General features: G+C 40.1%; 1 protein-coding gene across 1 annotated transcript in view; it reads right to left on the reverse strand.

Moving 5' to 3' along the window:
• CLIC5 (chloride intracellular channel 5) overlaps positions 1 to 8,319 on the reverse strand; it is a 79,693-nt gene extending 71,374 nt beyond the window's left edge. Inside the window, exon 1 of the mRNA XM_048298746.1 lies at positions 7,324 to 8,319. Coding sequence (XP_048154703.1) covers positions 7,324 to 7,812 — 489 coding nt within the window. The 5' untranslated portion in view covers positions 7,813 to 8,319. The remainder of the gene's footprint in view (positions 1 to 7,323) is intronic.
• Positions 8,320 to 15,665: the final 7,346 nt, after the last annotated feature.

The raw sequence follows: 15,665 nt of genomic DNA on the forward strand, positions 1-15,665 counted from the left end.
AAGATTTGTATTTAAACTGTCACTAGTGGTATTCAGTTTATTTAACTTCAGGTGACCATGCCAATGTTTTCAATGAAAGTTTGTAGCTTGATGCAGTTGCCTAAACCTAAATATCCAGCAGCATTTGATAGGATAGCTGAGGAAACCTGTAAACATCTATGAGGCAGGATCTATGGGATACCCATGGCCTGCAGAGGCAGCTGGAAGCCAGGAAAAAGCCCTTAGACATCTAAACCAGCACGGAATGCCTGTGGTTGGAAAACTGAATTAGGCCCCGCTCCATACAATGAACGGAGTCTACCTAATCAGTAACCTCACCCTACAGGTGGTACCTGCACTTGGCCATCGGAATTAGTATCACATCATGCTATTTCAGAAAGCTTTTTGTTGCAAAAAGAGCCTACACATCCTGCAGAGGTGTACTTAATGGCTTACAGACACACCTTCAGTTGGATGAGCCAAATCCAACCCTTGATATCTAAAGAAAAGAAAGAGCAGAGAAGAAAAGCTGCTTTCCTCTTGCAGACTCCAAAATAATTGACATATTAATAATAATTGACAATCCTCTGCAGGGATTATGCATTATTTTGTGTTCGTAAAATACTAGACTCAGTAGAGCTGCTCTTTAGGTACTTCTGAAAAAAACCAATCAGAAATAATACAAATCGCTCTGCTTTGGACAGGATCAATTTAACAGGTGACATTACTGCTTACAGATAAGTTTTCAATGCCAGAAGAAGTAATCAGTCCACAAATCCAAACATTTTTCACTCCAAAAATGTAGGTTCTGAAATGTTTCAAAAGAAAAACAGTCCATGCTGAGATAAGACTCTTGTTTTCAGAACATCAGAGAGGGTGTCACAAGATGAAACATATATGAAGAAAAGATAAATGAGTAAATAAATCCTGTTTTAATTTTCACTTGGTGTGACCTACATTATTTACACTGTGTTTGCCATTGCTGCAATCACTGTGCAGGGACAATTTCCTAGATAATACAGGTCTGTATTTTGAAGCTGTTGCTACGCTACTGTGCCGTGCTCGGACACCGCTGTGGCTGGAGCCACGTGCTGAGTGGGGCACGGGAGCACCAGCTCAAAATTGATTCACAGACCTTTCTGCAGGTGCCTGAGTGAAGCACAGACTCAGGAAGGGTTGGAAGCAAGACCTTTTATCCCTTGTATCCAAAAGATTAAGCAAACTGCTCTCCCTGCTGCTAAAACACACATTCTGCTCATGACTGATATAGTCAGGGGACTGGGTGTTATCTCTAACAGAATGGCCGTCACTAATCTTGTCACACACACACACACACAGAGAGAGAGAGAGAGAGAGAGAGAGAGTAATTCGGATAGGCATAAATGCAGCTGTGAAGAGACCCACAACACAGTTTTCCTCCTCAGAAATAAGGGTTAGTTGCTATTAGGTTTATATGTTAAATCTTAAGAGATTACCAGTCTGCTGTACATGACAGGGTGGAGGAGGGTGCCATGAAGCCACGCTGGGTCTGCACAACGGTGTGGAGGTGTTAAAGATGTATCTGTATTTTCTGAGTTAGCAGAGCAAAAGCACTGGAGAGGGTCTCCTTCACACTGGATTTATGTCAGAGCAGTTCTCTGACTCCAAAACCAGGCTGTTTTCAATGAGGGGTGATCAGGGTTTGATCAGACCAAGAGAAACCTAAATTCTCACAGAAGAGAAACCTAACGCTCTACAAGTCAAATGGCAGCTCCAAACTGTGCATTACTACTGCATTACACCTGCTTGCAAATGGACAAGTCACAAATGGTTGAGACTGTCACTGAAGCACTTACTGGGGAAACACCAGGGCTAGAGGAACCATATAAATGTTAAAGGATTCAAAAATATGTTAGAATACAGTAGATAAAGTGACTAGAGAGTTGGATAAATGATGAATTAAAGAGGCACTTGCTGTAGTTATTTTTATTTGCACTGCTGTTTACACTGTACCTCCAAACTGGAGCTTAAGAATTATATAAATTAACTGGAGAAAGACTGGAAAAGGTCAAAAAAACCACCCCTAAAACAAACAAAAACCAAAGCACAATACACCAACCACTCAACATTTAGAAATGATGACTCAAGCTTGAAGGCAAGCTGAAGGAACTGAATTTGTTTCATTTAAGAAAGCAAAGAATGAAGGAAATTTGATCTGTGTCTTCTATACACATAAAGGTCTTGTCTATTAAAAATAAAAATAGCATAATTCAGAGCAACAGAGTTTTAATAAAGGAAAATGTTTGACTCAGGATAATAATTAAACATTGACAGAGACTTACTGGTATAGGTGCTGAATTGGCATCACTGAATGTTCCCAAAGAAGCATCTGTTAGGGACAGTCTACATAAGACTGAGAGCAGGAGGACACATCTTAACCACTTGATTTCCCAGACTTGTATTTCTATACTTAATTGTACTTGTAAGGTACCTCAAGAATATTTGCAGGAATAAACAACCATTACTTTCATTTTAATTACCAAAACAGGTATCACGTTAGGATATTGGCTCCCTGTGAGTCATTTCCTGCTGTGTACATGTCAACTTCAGCATCTTGGTCTGTAAATCTGCCAAGACTGGAAAACTCTAAAAATAGTTATTGGATCTTTTCCTTGCTCAGGTAACACTATTTAAAAGGTGGATTATGAATCACTCAAACTTTTTCAAAGCTTATTCATAAGACCAAAATAATATTTGCTTAGTTCCATTAGATTTATTATTAAAATATTTTTAAAGGCTAAAATGTCATAAAAAGCCAAACTACTGTAATTTTGTGTACATATGGAGAGTTACACCTGCCATCTGGCTTCAGCCTGAATTAACCGTACTACCTGCAAACCTTGGTGGAGAAGATACGGCTTGACACCAGCCTTATGTGCTGCACTGGAATCAATTAGAAGACTAACTGGTTTCCATTGCTGGAAGGTATCTGGACACCCAGTTATGGTTACAACTATCTTACAGCCCAAAATTGCAAATACAGTTTTTTTTACTCTGTAGATTATGAGTGTAGTAAGAAATGCTCAGTTCTGCTCAGCAAAGCACCAGTTTAACCACTAACTTCTGACTGGACATCCATGTGCTTCTGCTCTCTTCAAATTATACATGCTTAAAATTAGATTTGTCCTGTGACTTCATGTTCTGAACCATTAATACACATTCCTAAACAGAATTTTCTCAACAGATACCAGAATGCTCCATAAAACAAGAGAAAAGCCAACTCAATAGGAAGAAGCATGATTTTCCCAGTGATACGATGATGAGTCTCACTGTCCCTGTGAAGAACATGGTCTGTCATTCACAACAGTTCAGCTCATCTTGGGGCGTCAGTAAGGAACTAGCACAGGGTTGTGTCACCAAATTAGAGCCTTCAGACATTCCTGACCTGGAAATCATGTAACTACAGAATCACAGAATTTTTAGGGTTGGAAAAGACGTTTAAGATCATCAAGTCCAACTGCCAACCCAGCACCACCACCATGTTCACCATGAAGCCATGTCCTCAAATGCCACATCCGCATGTTTTTGGATGTCGAGGGATGGTGACTCCACTTCCCTGAGCAGCCTGTTCCAATGCCTGACAATTCTCTCCACAAGAAAAAAAATAAAATTCCTAATATTGTGTCTAAACCTTCCCCAGCACAACTTGAGCAGTTTCCTCTTGTCCTGTCACTTGTTCCCTGGGAGCAGAGCCTGACCCCCACCTGGCTCCACCCTCCTTTCAGAGATTTTGGAAAGCAAGAGTCCCCTCAGCTCTCTCAATTGCTCCTCATCAGACTTGTGGCTCCAGACCCTTCCCCAGCTGTGTTCCCTTCTCTGGACACACTCCAACCCCTCAATGTCTTTTTTGTCATGAGGGGCCCAAAACTGAACCCAGGATTTGAGGTATGGCCTCTGCAGTGCCCAGCACAGGGGGACATCACTGCCCTGGTCCTGCTGGCCACACTATTGCTGGTACAGCCCAGGTGCCATTGGCATTCCTGGCCACCTGGGCACACCTGGCTCATGTTCAAGCCGCTGTCACCAGCACCCCCAGGTCCTTTTGCAGCTTTCCAGGCACTCCTGTCCCAGCCTGCAGCACTTCAGGGCTTGTTGTGACCCAAGTGCAGGACTCAGCACTTCAAATGAGGGAGTGGGGAAGCATCTTGTGGGAAAAACCAAAAATGCCCTTTCTTTTCCAGCTCCTGACTTAATGCAATTTTACTAAAGGATACCATAATTCCAAACAGAAACAGCTAAATGCTTAGGCTCTGATTCTTAAATGTAAGCACTGGTATCCACTAAAAGAACAGGAGGCAACAGGCACAAATCGAGATACACAAAACATTTAAAACATAGTTTTGCCATGAGGGTAGGACTCATTAGAATGGTTGCATAGAGAAGTTGTGGTTTCTTCATCTTTGGTCATATGAAAACCAAAGTTGTGGCCCTGAACAAGCTGTTACAGGTGATCCTACTCTAAGTAAGGAGCTGGACCAGATGACCTCCAGAGATGGTCTCCAGCATCCATAAATCTGTTACTCCAGGGCAGTGATCCAACAGGTGCAGGTTGATGATGCTAAACCACTGTATTATGTCAGTATTTTTGCCTAACACAAGGTGTTTATTATGCTTGTTATTATGCTTAGGGTGAAAAATTGCCTTCCTTCTTTTGGGAACTGTGTTCCCATGGAACAAATGAGTACAGACAGGGTATAATCTGCAGTCAGTTTCAGGTCATAAAAAAACCCAGAAGGGCAATAATTTTCTTCTGAAAAGAAAATTGGAGGACTAGTCTTCAAAAAACAACTCAAGCTTCAGGAAAACAAAAAAGTTAAAAATTTCTAAGAAACCTAAACCTTCAGAACAAATGTGCTGCTCAACAGGAAAATACAGTGTACAGGTGAGAAAGCTGGACCTTGGAGCTGTGATTAGGTCAGGTTGTGCTGTGCACTCAGTAACACAGCCTGTGTGCCAGTCATATCTCTGTTCAAATTGCAAAGGCTTTTATTTGAAGAAATTATAGCATTACTGGAAGGGCATTAAGGCAGCTGTGACAAGCCTGGACATGCCAGATTCACACAAAGATTCATGTTGGTACATGCTGCATTCTGCTGTTAAAGGCACAGGGAATTCCTTTTTTACCTTATGGCACATTCTGAAATAGTCCACTGACACGACATAGTTACCAAGTACTGATAATCAGTGAAAAATGAGTTAAAGTGATGTAAACATTTTCTTGCTGTCTAATGAATGGACTACTGTAAAGATTATCCATCCAGCTGCACTGTGAGTTAGATACCAGTTAATCTTCCCACTTTCTCTGGTGTTCAGTCCTCTGACATTCGCATTTCCAGTCATTAACAGAGATTTATTAGTGTTACAAACAAAGGAAGGAATAAATAGTGGCAGAAGTGTCATGACCACTATTGTCCACAGCACAAGGTCCTGCTATCACTGTTAGTGTCTGCAGAAAAGTGCAAACCCAGATGAACCCAATTTCAGAGCAACACTGGCCTCAGGTGGACTAGAGAAGGGAACCATCTCTGAGTAATATTTATTGACACAACTGAGATACTGGTTCCATGTGCAAGAAGCCACAGCCCTCAGGGATTTCACTCTCTTGTTACATATTATTCTATGACCTTCCATTTTACAGGCTGACTTTTGCTATCTATATAATTAAAGAGAGCAAAGCTGGATCTGCACTCCATGGAGCTACTGCTTTATTACTTTGATACCAGACTGAAAAGCAAAAAGCCAAAAACTAAATATCATCACTTTCTCACGGAATAAAACACATCACAGGAGTCCAGTTCAGCCACCCACCCAGCAGTATCCAGTGCCCTGCCCACTGGAATCACAGCATGGATCACCTGAGAGCCTCATGTCTCAACCTCTCAGCCAGGTAGGAGTATCTTGTGGCTCAAGGACATCTCAAAGACTCCAGGCACTTATGTTTGGCAAGTGAAGGGGAGCACAGTTTCCCTTTCTCTCTGGACTAGCTGATAAGAACCTTTATGGGATAATCAGCTACTCTTCACAACAAAAGCAAGGAAAAGGACCTCTTCAGACCTTGTCCATGATAGTTCTGTTCAAAATGCCTCTCTTCTCACTTTTGCAAATTAACCCAGACAACTCTGAATGGGAGCATCTGCACACATTTCTTATTTTATCCACAGAAAAAGAAGACATTGTTATTTTGAAATATGAGGAATGTGAAATAATAAGGAAATTAAAGAGATGATTTTAAGCCAAAATACAGCTCTCAGGTTGCTAGCACCATGTAGCTGCTAACAAACAAAATGTACTCAATTGCTGCAACTTTTAACACATACACAGGACTACATGCAAAAATATACACTGGAACTAATGCCACAGCTCTTACTTTGACCATGAAATCAACATATTTTTAGCAATTACCATAATCCAGTCACAGAAATAGGACAGGTGCTGTTTCAGGGAGTCACTTAGCCAAATAATGACTTCTGAAAACACTTCCCATCATGTGTGGTGACAAAATCTCTTCTCCTGCTTCCAAAGCCCCCATGGAACTGAGAAACAGATTTGGATAATATTACTTATGTTGAAAAGTGACGAATTTCATGAGACTTCTCTTGAAATAATAGAATATTATAATCATGGTGTATTATCCTATTCAAGGTAAACAAGATCTTGAACATCCTTATATAGGGAAAAAGAAGGAACTGTCAGGCCTGTGTTTCAGCCTAATAAATGTTAAGAAAGGTTAAATACAAGTGCTTTTATGAAGGGAATCATAGGATTTATTCAGGAACACAGGTGTTTACAGTTTTGAAACTGAAGTAATACTTTATAAGGTTAGAGAAAATGTGAAAGCCTCCTCAGTAATTTATACCTAACTGGAAATTAATGAAAATACATGTTGAAATTTTCACAGAAATACATAAACCTAAATATTGAAAGAAATAAAAGAAAGACTTCTTTCAGGGATGAGCATTATTTAAACTTAATATTCAGTTTTCTTCATAGAAGTCATAACTATTACTTTTGAGCTCTCAGCTACTAGATAGTGAAATGCAGGGATAACTGAACTAGCTCAACTAAATAGTAGCAGCCTAGCTGTAAAAGCAGGGAGATTTCACAGAATAAATAAATTTGCAGCAACAACCAGAATACTTGCACCATACTTCCACCTGAAATGAAGAAATCCCAGGCACCTCCACACAACACAAATCTCCTCTTTCTCTGCTTAAAGATGCAAGAGGTAAGTGAGTTGGGAGCAAAGCAGTAGGTAGCTGTATTTCACTGATTTGGAAGACACACACATTGATTTGGGGTTCTTACCTTCACAAAAATGGAAATCTCAAAATCTTCCTGAAAGTTGTTAGTTTCTCCAAAGTTATTGTTAAGGGGAAACTTGAGGGAAGTTGAAGAGTTGGTAGAAGTGCTCTGTCTCTGACGAAACTGGAAATCTGGAGGAAAATGCAGGTTGCTCTCAAACATTGTGCCCTCTATGTCGTTATCTTCCTGAGTTGGGCTCATCAGATCCATCTGCTGCTGTGGGTGGTCTTCTTCAGCACCATGGTGAGATGAAGAATCATCTTCTCCATCACTTCCATGCTGAGAGGCCACAGAATTATTACAGCTATCTTCTGAGTTCTTTTGACTACCATCCGTGTTTTCTGGGATATTAGTGATGGAAAAAGGGGATGCTGAATCTTCATGGACATAATCAGGAAGATCACCCCCTTTATTTTCCTCAGAATCTGAAGCCTCAGAGACAGTGCTGTCATTAGCATTTTGATTGATGTCAGTAAAGATTGGATCTTCCATGGCTGCTGGCTGGTGAGTTTTCCCTGCCTGCTGGTACCTTACCAGATTACAATTAAAGCGAGATGTTGACAGACAAAGCTCCTCGGGAGGAAGCAGAGTCTGTGGTGTACTCTGAATGCTCAGCTACACATGGCAGATCTCCAACAATCATTTACTGAGAGCCTTGAATCAACATTGCACTTCAACTGAAGGAAAAGGCTGTCTCACTTTTAACCCCCGTGTTGATCTGACTCCTGGGAACTGTATCTCAGGAGCTGTAGTCTGTTGTTCTTCGAGATGTTGCCTGGCTAAGTATTGCAAAAAACAGATGAAGAACCTATCAGTACTAGAAAGCTACAGTAAAAAATAAGTATTCTTACATAGGAAGTCAAAAATAGTTCTATTGGAAATCTTACTTATGTAAAGAGGTAGAAATGCAGACTTCACCCACTTACTCATATTTTCAGCACACAAAACCTTCAAGAAAAAGCAAGGTAAAACTGCCTCGACAATACCAACGATCATCTGCAACATTTTCGTGGTTACTTACAACATCATCAACAACTGATGATCATTTATAAAAAAATAAATTAAAAAAAAATTATAAAGTTGTAAATTTTAACTCTTTCCAACATTGCCACTCGTTCACTTTGGGGACCACACACTTCACACTTTGCATTTTCCTCCTCTCAACTATATACTGGGGCCAAAACTGTAAGAGGTCTCATGAGCTGCCCTGGAAATAAAGGAAAAGAAAGCACTGAATAAGTTAATCATGATTACATATACATAATGCATCAATTAATTATAATCACATTTAGGTTATGTATCTCCATGTCATAAGACAGACACTGCAGAAATCTAGTTTGCCACCTTGTGTATACAGTTCCTTTTCTCTAATGAATGGAGAGACACACCAAACTACACAGAATCTAAACTGGGTGAATACTGCCAGCTTTAGCATAAAATTAACTGCCCTCCTAGAGACAGATACACATTCCAGAGCAACTGAAATTAACAGAGCTGAAACTCCCAGAAGATCCAAACCTGAATTTATCAAATTATTATAAAGTCACCAATTTATTAAATTCATGAGAACTTCAGGCCTTATTGACTAAAGACTTTTTATCTCTATGTTTACTGCATCTTGATTATGAAGATTATTACAAGAATTCTTATAAACTAATATTTAATCTTTTGGGATTGAGCCAAAAGGAAAGTGAAGGTGTTTTCCTCTTGACCCATCCTTGTAACTTCCTGAGAGGTAACTGCCACAGCCAGATTGGATTTCTTAAAGAAATAAAGAAGAGAAGTGATAGAGAAAGATGGTAATTCCAGCCATCCCAGACAGAACAAGAAGAGAACACAACCTATTTCACAGGGTAGAGTAGCAGGTGCTGCCTGCCTGGGATTTATGACTGTAGTTAACTGCCATTACTCTTATATTGAACAGTTTAGAGTACTACTAAAGTTAAATATCAAAAGCAAACCAATATTTCATAGACTTAAGGCTCCTAGATAACCTGAAAAGTGCCAGGACCGTAGTTACAACCAAGTTTAATCACTGTGATTGTACAGTACAAAGATGCAAGTAAGAATCAGAGGCCAGTGAGATCTCTTAGCTCACAAGGGCATTTCTGGCCTGATGCAACTCAAGGACTTCAAGGATATGTTACCCATTACCAAGGCCTAATCTCAACTCTTCCTGCCCACACATGGCTGGCTGGCACAAGTGGTCCATCAACAAACAGGATAAAGCACATCTCCTGTATGTAACTCAGCACAATTCCTCACGTGTAAATCCTAACCCAGAGATTCCAAAATGGGTACTGTGTAATCTGTCTTGCAAACTTCTAGCACTCAAGACCAAGGCTAATGAGAAGACTGATTTAAAATCATGAACTTAAATTACCGAAGTTCAAGAAACTTGGGAAAAGCAATAAAACAGCTGGAAAGTTGTATAAGTTCGATTTCTTTTGGGACTACTTTTCACTTCTAAGAAAACACTTGGATTTCTTCATATTTTGTAGAAAGACAAATGTATTTCTGCCTGGGTCTTTTCAACTTGCTCTAAGCATGACTTTGATCAGCAACTCCCACTGATCTTCAACCCCTTCTTACAGAGTGGTTGCAGGATTAAACTCGCTGGGATCATAAAAAATCCCTCCTTAGTAACTCGACTGGCAAACAGTTTGAGGAAAAAAGAGAACTCAGAAATAGTCGTGACATAAAACAAAGAACAAAGTCCAGTTGTAGTCCAGTCCATGACATTTTTTTTCCCTTCACGAAGATGACATTTGCAGGATGCAGCAGCACCTGCTGGAGGGTTTAAAATATCACAAGTAAAACACTGAGTAAGAGCATAAGGTGAGTATTATTTTAAAAGAACTAAATACAGTTGATGTGGGTTCCTTCATTGTGAGCTACCCAAGTTGTTCTTTCTTCTGCCGCCCTCCAAGAGAAAAGAAAAGTATCATTCAGTGTACAGTGAAATGGGACTTCTCTCCTGCACAGAAGTGAGAGGGAAGAGCTTGTATGCGGCAAGAGACCAAAAAAAGGTCTCAGCACACCTAAAGCCCTCTGAGTAACAGTCCCAGCCTCAAGGCCATGAGAATGCAAGACTACAAAACAGAAATCACCAATTTCATCCATTCCCTAAATTCCTCTGCTCCCAAACCTAGAAGGTGTTGAGTTAATGTAGAAGTTAGTAACACAATACTTTCCGCTGCTAATTCTGTAATCCAGGTTGTGTCACTGACCATCTGGACCCATGTGAGCCATCAGTAGCGCTGGTTACCGGCTTTGCAGAAACATAAAGAAGCACAAAAACCATAAGCAGAAAAAATCATAAAAGGACAAAGAACATGAGCAATAGAATTCCTCATTTGCAAGGTTCATTTTTTACTTTATGACTGAACTTCTGGTTTTACTCTAACCTTGTTCTTCTTAATGCAGGACATACCAGAATCAACGTGACTACAAGACCAGTTAGAATACTTAGACACAAGTTACAGTTTTGTCAGTGTTCATCACCTGGAATAAGCAAATCACTGATTTTTTCTACGGTCTAGTGGACAGTGTTGAGCACCTCAAAATATACCATAAAAAGAGATGGAAAAAATTATATCAAAAGGAGATGAAGATGATCTTTAAAACAGCCCAGTCATCAGAGCTGCCTACAAAACATATGTCTGTTTAGACAGCAAGGCTGGTATTCGTGTACATTTAGAAGCCCACAAATGGACATCAAAACTTGAGCTAGAAACCTAGAAAACTGCCTGGTTCACTCTGCAGAGACACACAGAGCTCAGTTCAGCAGCCCAAACACACAGAGACATTTACTGGTATTTAAGTTGTTTGCTTAGAGCAACTTGATTTATCTGAAGGGTAAGGGCTCTGGTACATTCAGACTGCTGAAGCTACTACTGAAACTTTCTCCGTTCACCCAGAAACCCCAACAAAAATCAGCACCTCCACTTTGCACTTATTTTAAAATGACAAGCAGAAGACTGACTTGTAAAGAAATTCCTGCATTGCTAGAGTCAGTTATCCCTTGCCCCCAGAGTGGAAGAGAAGGGTGGGAAGAAGGAAGAGTAACAAGAATATCAGACCCCTAAGCAGCATACCTCACATATTCGCAGAGATTAAGAATTAGAGGCAAACCCCCACATTACACTGTTTGATATGGATTCCCAAGACTTTTATCTGGGTACACCTTTATTGAAGCAATAAGTTGCACATATTTTAGGCATTCCACAACACTGTAAACTTCAACTCATTCATCAGTGCCACAAGTAGCTTCAGTGGTTCTCAGCCCTGTTTAGAAATAGCAACCTGTTTCTACTGGAATTTCTCAAGTAATTCCTAGTTGTATATTCCTATGATTTTAGTGCTTTAATTAAAAGAATCCTTCAGTTTTATTTGTTCTCTGTGAAGATGCTTGCACACTTTAAAGCAAAGAGACTGTAAATCTTTCTTCATAACTAAAGAAATTGAGGTTTTTTCACTTGCTTGCTCTAAAGTATCTTTTTCCAGACAGAAGAGATGCACAAAAAAAAAATGGAATAGTTAAAATAAAACACTCAAAATTCTTGGAAACAGCTGAACCTGAAACTGAATGATGGTAAACAAAGTTTAGTGTCCCTCAGAAACTCTGAGGGATCTTGGCATCCCGTGGGATCAGACCCCTCGTTTGGACTTAAGTGAACTCAATGAAAAATCATGAACGTTCCTGGCCATTCAGGACGTTTGCTTTACAAAAAAAACCCCTACAACTTTTTTCCTTCATAAAGCTCCAAAATTTCCAAAGCTTTGCAACAAGGACATTATCAAAACTACACTGTGGGCTCCAGGAGACAGACTGGTCATAGTTTACAGACATATTACAAGGGACTTGCAATAAATTCATACCACTTTGTTTTCACTCCTGGCTGCACTCAGTACCTGGAGGAAATCAACCACAAACCCTTGCACCATTTTCAGCCTCAGCTTTTACTTTTGTTGTTAGCAGTACCTCATCTCTACACAGTTCCTCAACACTAATCCTCTATCCACTGCCAATCTTGCACTAAACAGCACGAGGACAAGACTTTATCCCACATTTTATTCCTTTATCTGTATTCTATTTGTGCTGCAGTAAGAAAAAAAAAAACACAAAAGAACCATTTCAGAAGACAGTGGTTTGGTAGAAGACGATGATGACATTTCACACAGGAGTCAGCACATCCTTGAAGCAGGCATGCAGAAATCCATTTGTTGTTCTGCTAACACTGACTTGGATTCTGCAGTCTTGAGGAGCTGGTTCATGAATCCAGGACCCCAGTGTAGTAATGGTGATTCACCAGATTTTCCTTTGCTGCTGGCTGCTTAAAAGGTGTATTTAAAGCCAACACATCCATAAATTTCTCTGCATATGACAGACACTAGGAACTAGACAAACAACAGAAAACTTGCACATGACACCCAATTCTCATGTTATCAACAGCTTTTAGTTGTTAAAAATACCAGAAGTCATTGTCAGCACACATTTGAAAACCTGCTTTACCTGATGCAGGGTCTAATTATTCCCAATTTGGATGCTTCAAAGTGCTTTATTTTTGGTCTTCCAGTTCATTTTGTAAAACCTTACTTGGTTTGGTCTTCAAGTCCATGGTCAGGAATTCCATTGGAATACCTGAGAGCCTAAGAAATACCAGCTTTTTATCTGCCCAACTGCTCCAAGAAAAACACTTTTGTTTGCCTTTAAAATCTGGCATCATTTCAACAGCCTTGTTTATCTCTGAAACTAAGCACCCTTGGAAAGCTCAGCAACGCCGTTTCAAGCCTGTTTGCAGTGGAGGCTTTGGTAACTGAAACAGAGAAGGCAGAGACGCCACAGCCACCCTGTCATGCAGCCTTAGGGATCTCCTTCCACACAGTTTGAGAAACAGCAAGGTTAAGATCCCTTTTTTTTTATAGCTTCCATATACAAGCAATGCTTTGGATTAAATGGGCACTAAAAGATTAAGGTCTAATAAAGTTTAACAGCTGTTACTCACCCAGCTCTTTTACGGTCTCATGAAACATCTAATTTTTTTCATCTCTATTTTATAAAGATGCATCAAAACACAGTAAATGACAGGTTAAATGACAGATTAAAAAAACTAGTGAGCAAAAATGGTGACAGAGGTCTCCGTCACATGGATAAAAGTGAGAACAAAACTGGAAATACAGGAAATATTTCTTGTTCAAGATTAAGTAATGAAAATGTCCCTAAGAAAGCACTCCACACGAGTAGCTGAGCCATTCACATGCAGCATCAAGTTTTCATAGAATCATAGAACAGTTTGGATTGGAAGGGACTTTAAAGACCATCTCACTCCAACACCCTGCCATGGGCAGGGACGCCTTCCACCAGACCAGGTTGCTCCAAGCTCCTGTTCAACCTGGCCTTGAACATTTCCAGGGATGGAGCAGCCACAGCTTCTCTGGGCAACCTGTGCCAGGGCCTCACCACCCTCGCAGGGAAGAATTTTTTTCCTAATATCCAATCTAAACCTGGTATCTTTCAGTTTGAAGCCATTCCCACTTGTGACCCCATGCTCTTGTAAAAAGTCCCTCTCTGTCTTTCCTGTAGGCTCCCTTCAGGTGCTGGAAAGCCACAGTTAGGTCACCCCTAAGCCATCTCTTCTCCAGGCTAAACAATCCAAATTAAATTAATCCAAATTTAATTAATCCAAATAAATTCAGAGTTGCTTCACCTCTACAACACTGCCAACTAGAGGGTATGATTTCCCATCCAGAAAGTAAGTGTTTTACTAAGCCTAGCAACCACTAAGAATATTTTGAGGTTGCCTACCCTTTACTTCCTGGCATTGACTAATGGTTTTTGAGCTACAAATGCTCAATTATACTCCAGCAGTAAATCTGTACAGCTTCTGGCAGGACCTAGTGCTTAGAACTGCAGCCTCTACAGGCAAACATGGGCTGAAATACAATAGAGAGATCAAGGTGAAGAAAGGCAAACATCTCAGTAGTGCCCAGTTTTACTCCTCTTAATGTAAGTATACATGTAACTCACCCATTTCTTGTAGGGAAACACTGTAAATGGAACCAAGAGCAGTATTAAACACATAAGATACATATTGGCTAGACCAGTTCAGAGTCCAGAGCTGCTGTGGTGTGCTGCCTGTATGATGTGTCAAACTGGGCACACCACATTAGGCTGGGCTCATGAATAAGTGAATACTGAAAATAGTTTTCAAAGCATGTGGGCAAGGGTAAACAAGAGATTACTCACACCTTTTAGGACTGAATAGCTGAGTGATTATACTGCAAAAGCAGGCTGGCAAAAGAGCCTCCATGCTTAAAATTTGTCTGCATTTGTGCATAAAGTTTTTAACAAGAATTCAGTTGTAAATTGATGAAATTGGTTAAAGTATTGCACCTGCCCTGTTCTGCATTCCCTGGAGCTCTAGTTCACTCTGTGTAACAAATATTTTTAAGGCAATACAACAAAGTAATTCATAAAGGACAGGTCCCTCCTCCACATGACCGGCTGTCATGTGCATATTCACAAAGCTGAATTTGTATAACCAAAAAGAGCTTAAGAGAAAAAAAAATACACAAAGACCTTGACTTGAACTTGACACATGACATGTGAGTAGCTGCAAGAATACTTAGCTAGCTCACCTGGAGCTGTTTTTTTCCCTCTTTTATGGGCCTGTGCTTTGCCACACCTGCTACATTCCATAAATCAAGGTGAATCAGGGGCGTGTCACTGTATTCAGCCTATTATACCACATTTTAGAGCCACTCCACAGCTGGCACACACAGGTAGCAAAACCTGCCTAACTCATACATATGTGAAAACCATTAGGAAGAAACAAGCTGAAATCTACACCGCCTGCAGAATAAACATCTAGCAGGGTACACAGAATGGAATTCAGATCTACTTCAGTCAGTTATGAAGCCATAAGCATTTCTTTTTCTCAGTTTTTAGGATGAAATTTAAAATAGTGATGATTTGTACTCTGTGCTATTAAAGGATGCTTCATTTCTGTATTTACATAGAGCTGATCTCATTGTTTTTCAGCACCAGTACGTTAACAGGTTTTGCAGAATTACTAATCCCTTCTCATAATGAAAAGGAAAACCATGGGAATGTAAACTATTTGCCTTAATTTATGAAGCAAACTTACACCAGGACCCAAAACAGATCTCAACCTATCATACCACACACTGCTGCGGTGGCACTCAGAGTATATTGAAGAACACATTGACCATTTCCTGCCTGTATTCTGAGATTTAGGGTAAACGATTTTTTTTTTTTTTTTTCCCCACAAAGGAGACCACAAAAAGGTGATGTGCATGAAAGAATATGAACAGCCAGTTTT

This window comes from Corvus hawaiiensis, chromosome 3 (genome assembly GCF_020740725.1).
Source record: "Corvus hawaiiensis isolate bCorHaw1 chromosome 3, bCorHaw1.pri.cur, whole genome shotgun sequence".
In the NCBI taxonomy this organism is placed as follows: Eukaryota; Metazoa; Chordata; class Aves; order Passeriformes; family Corvidae; genus Corvus; species Corvus hawaiiensis.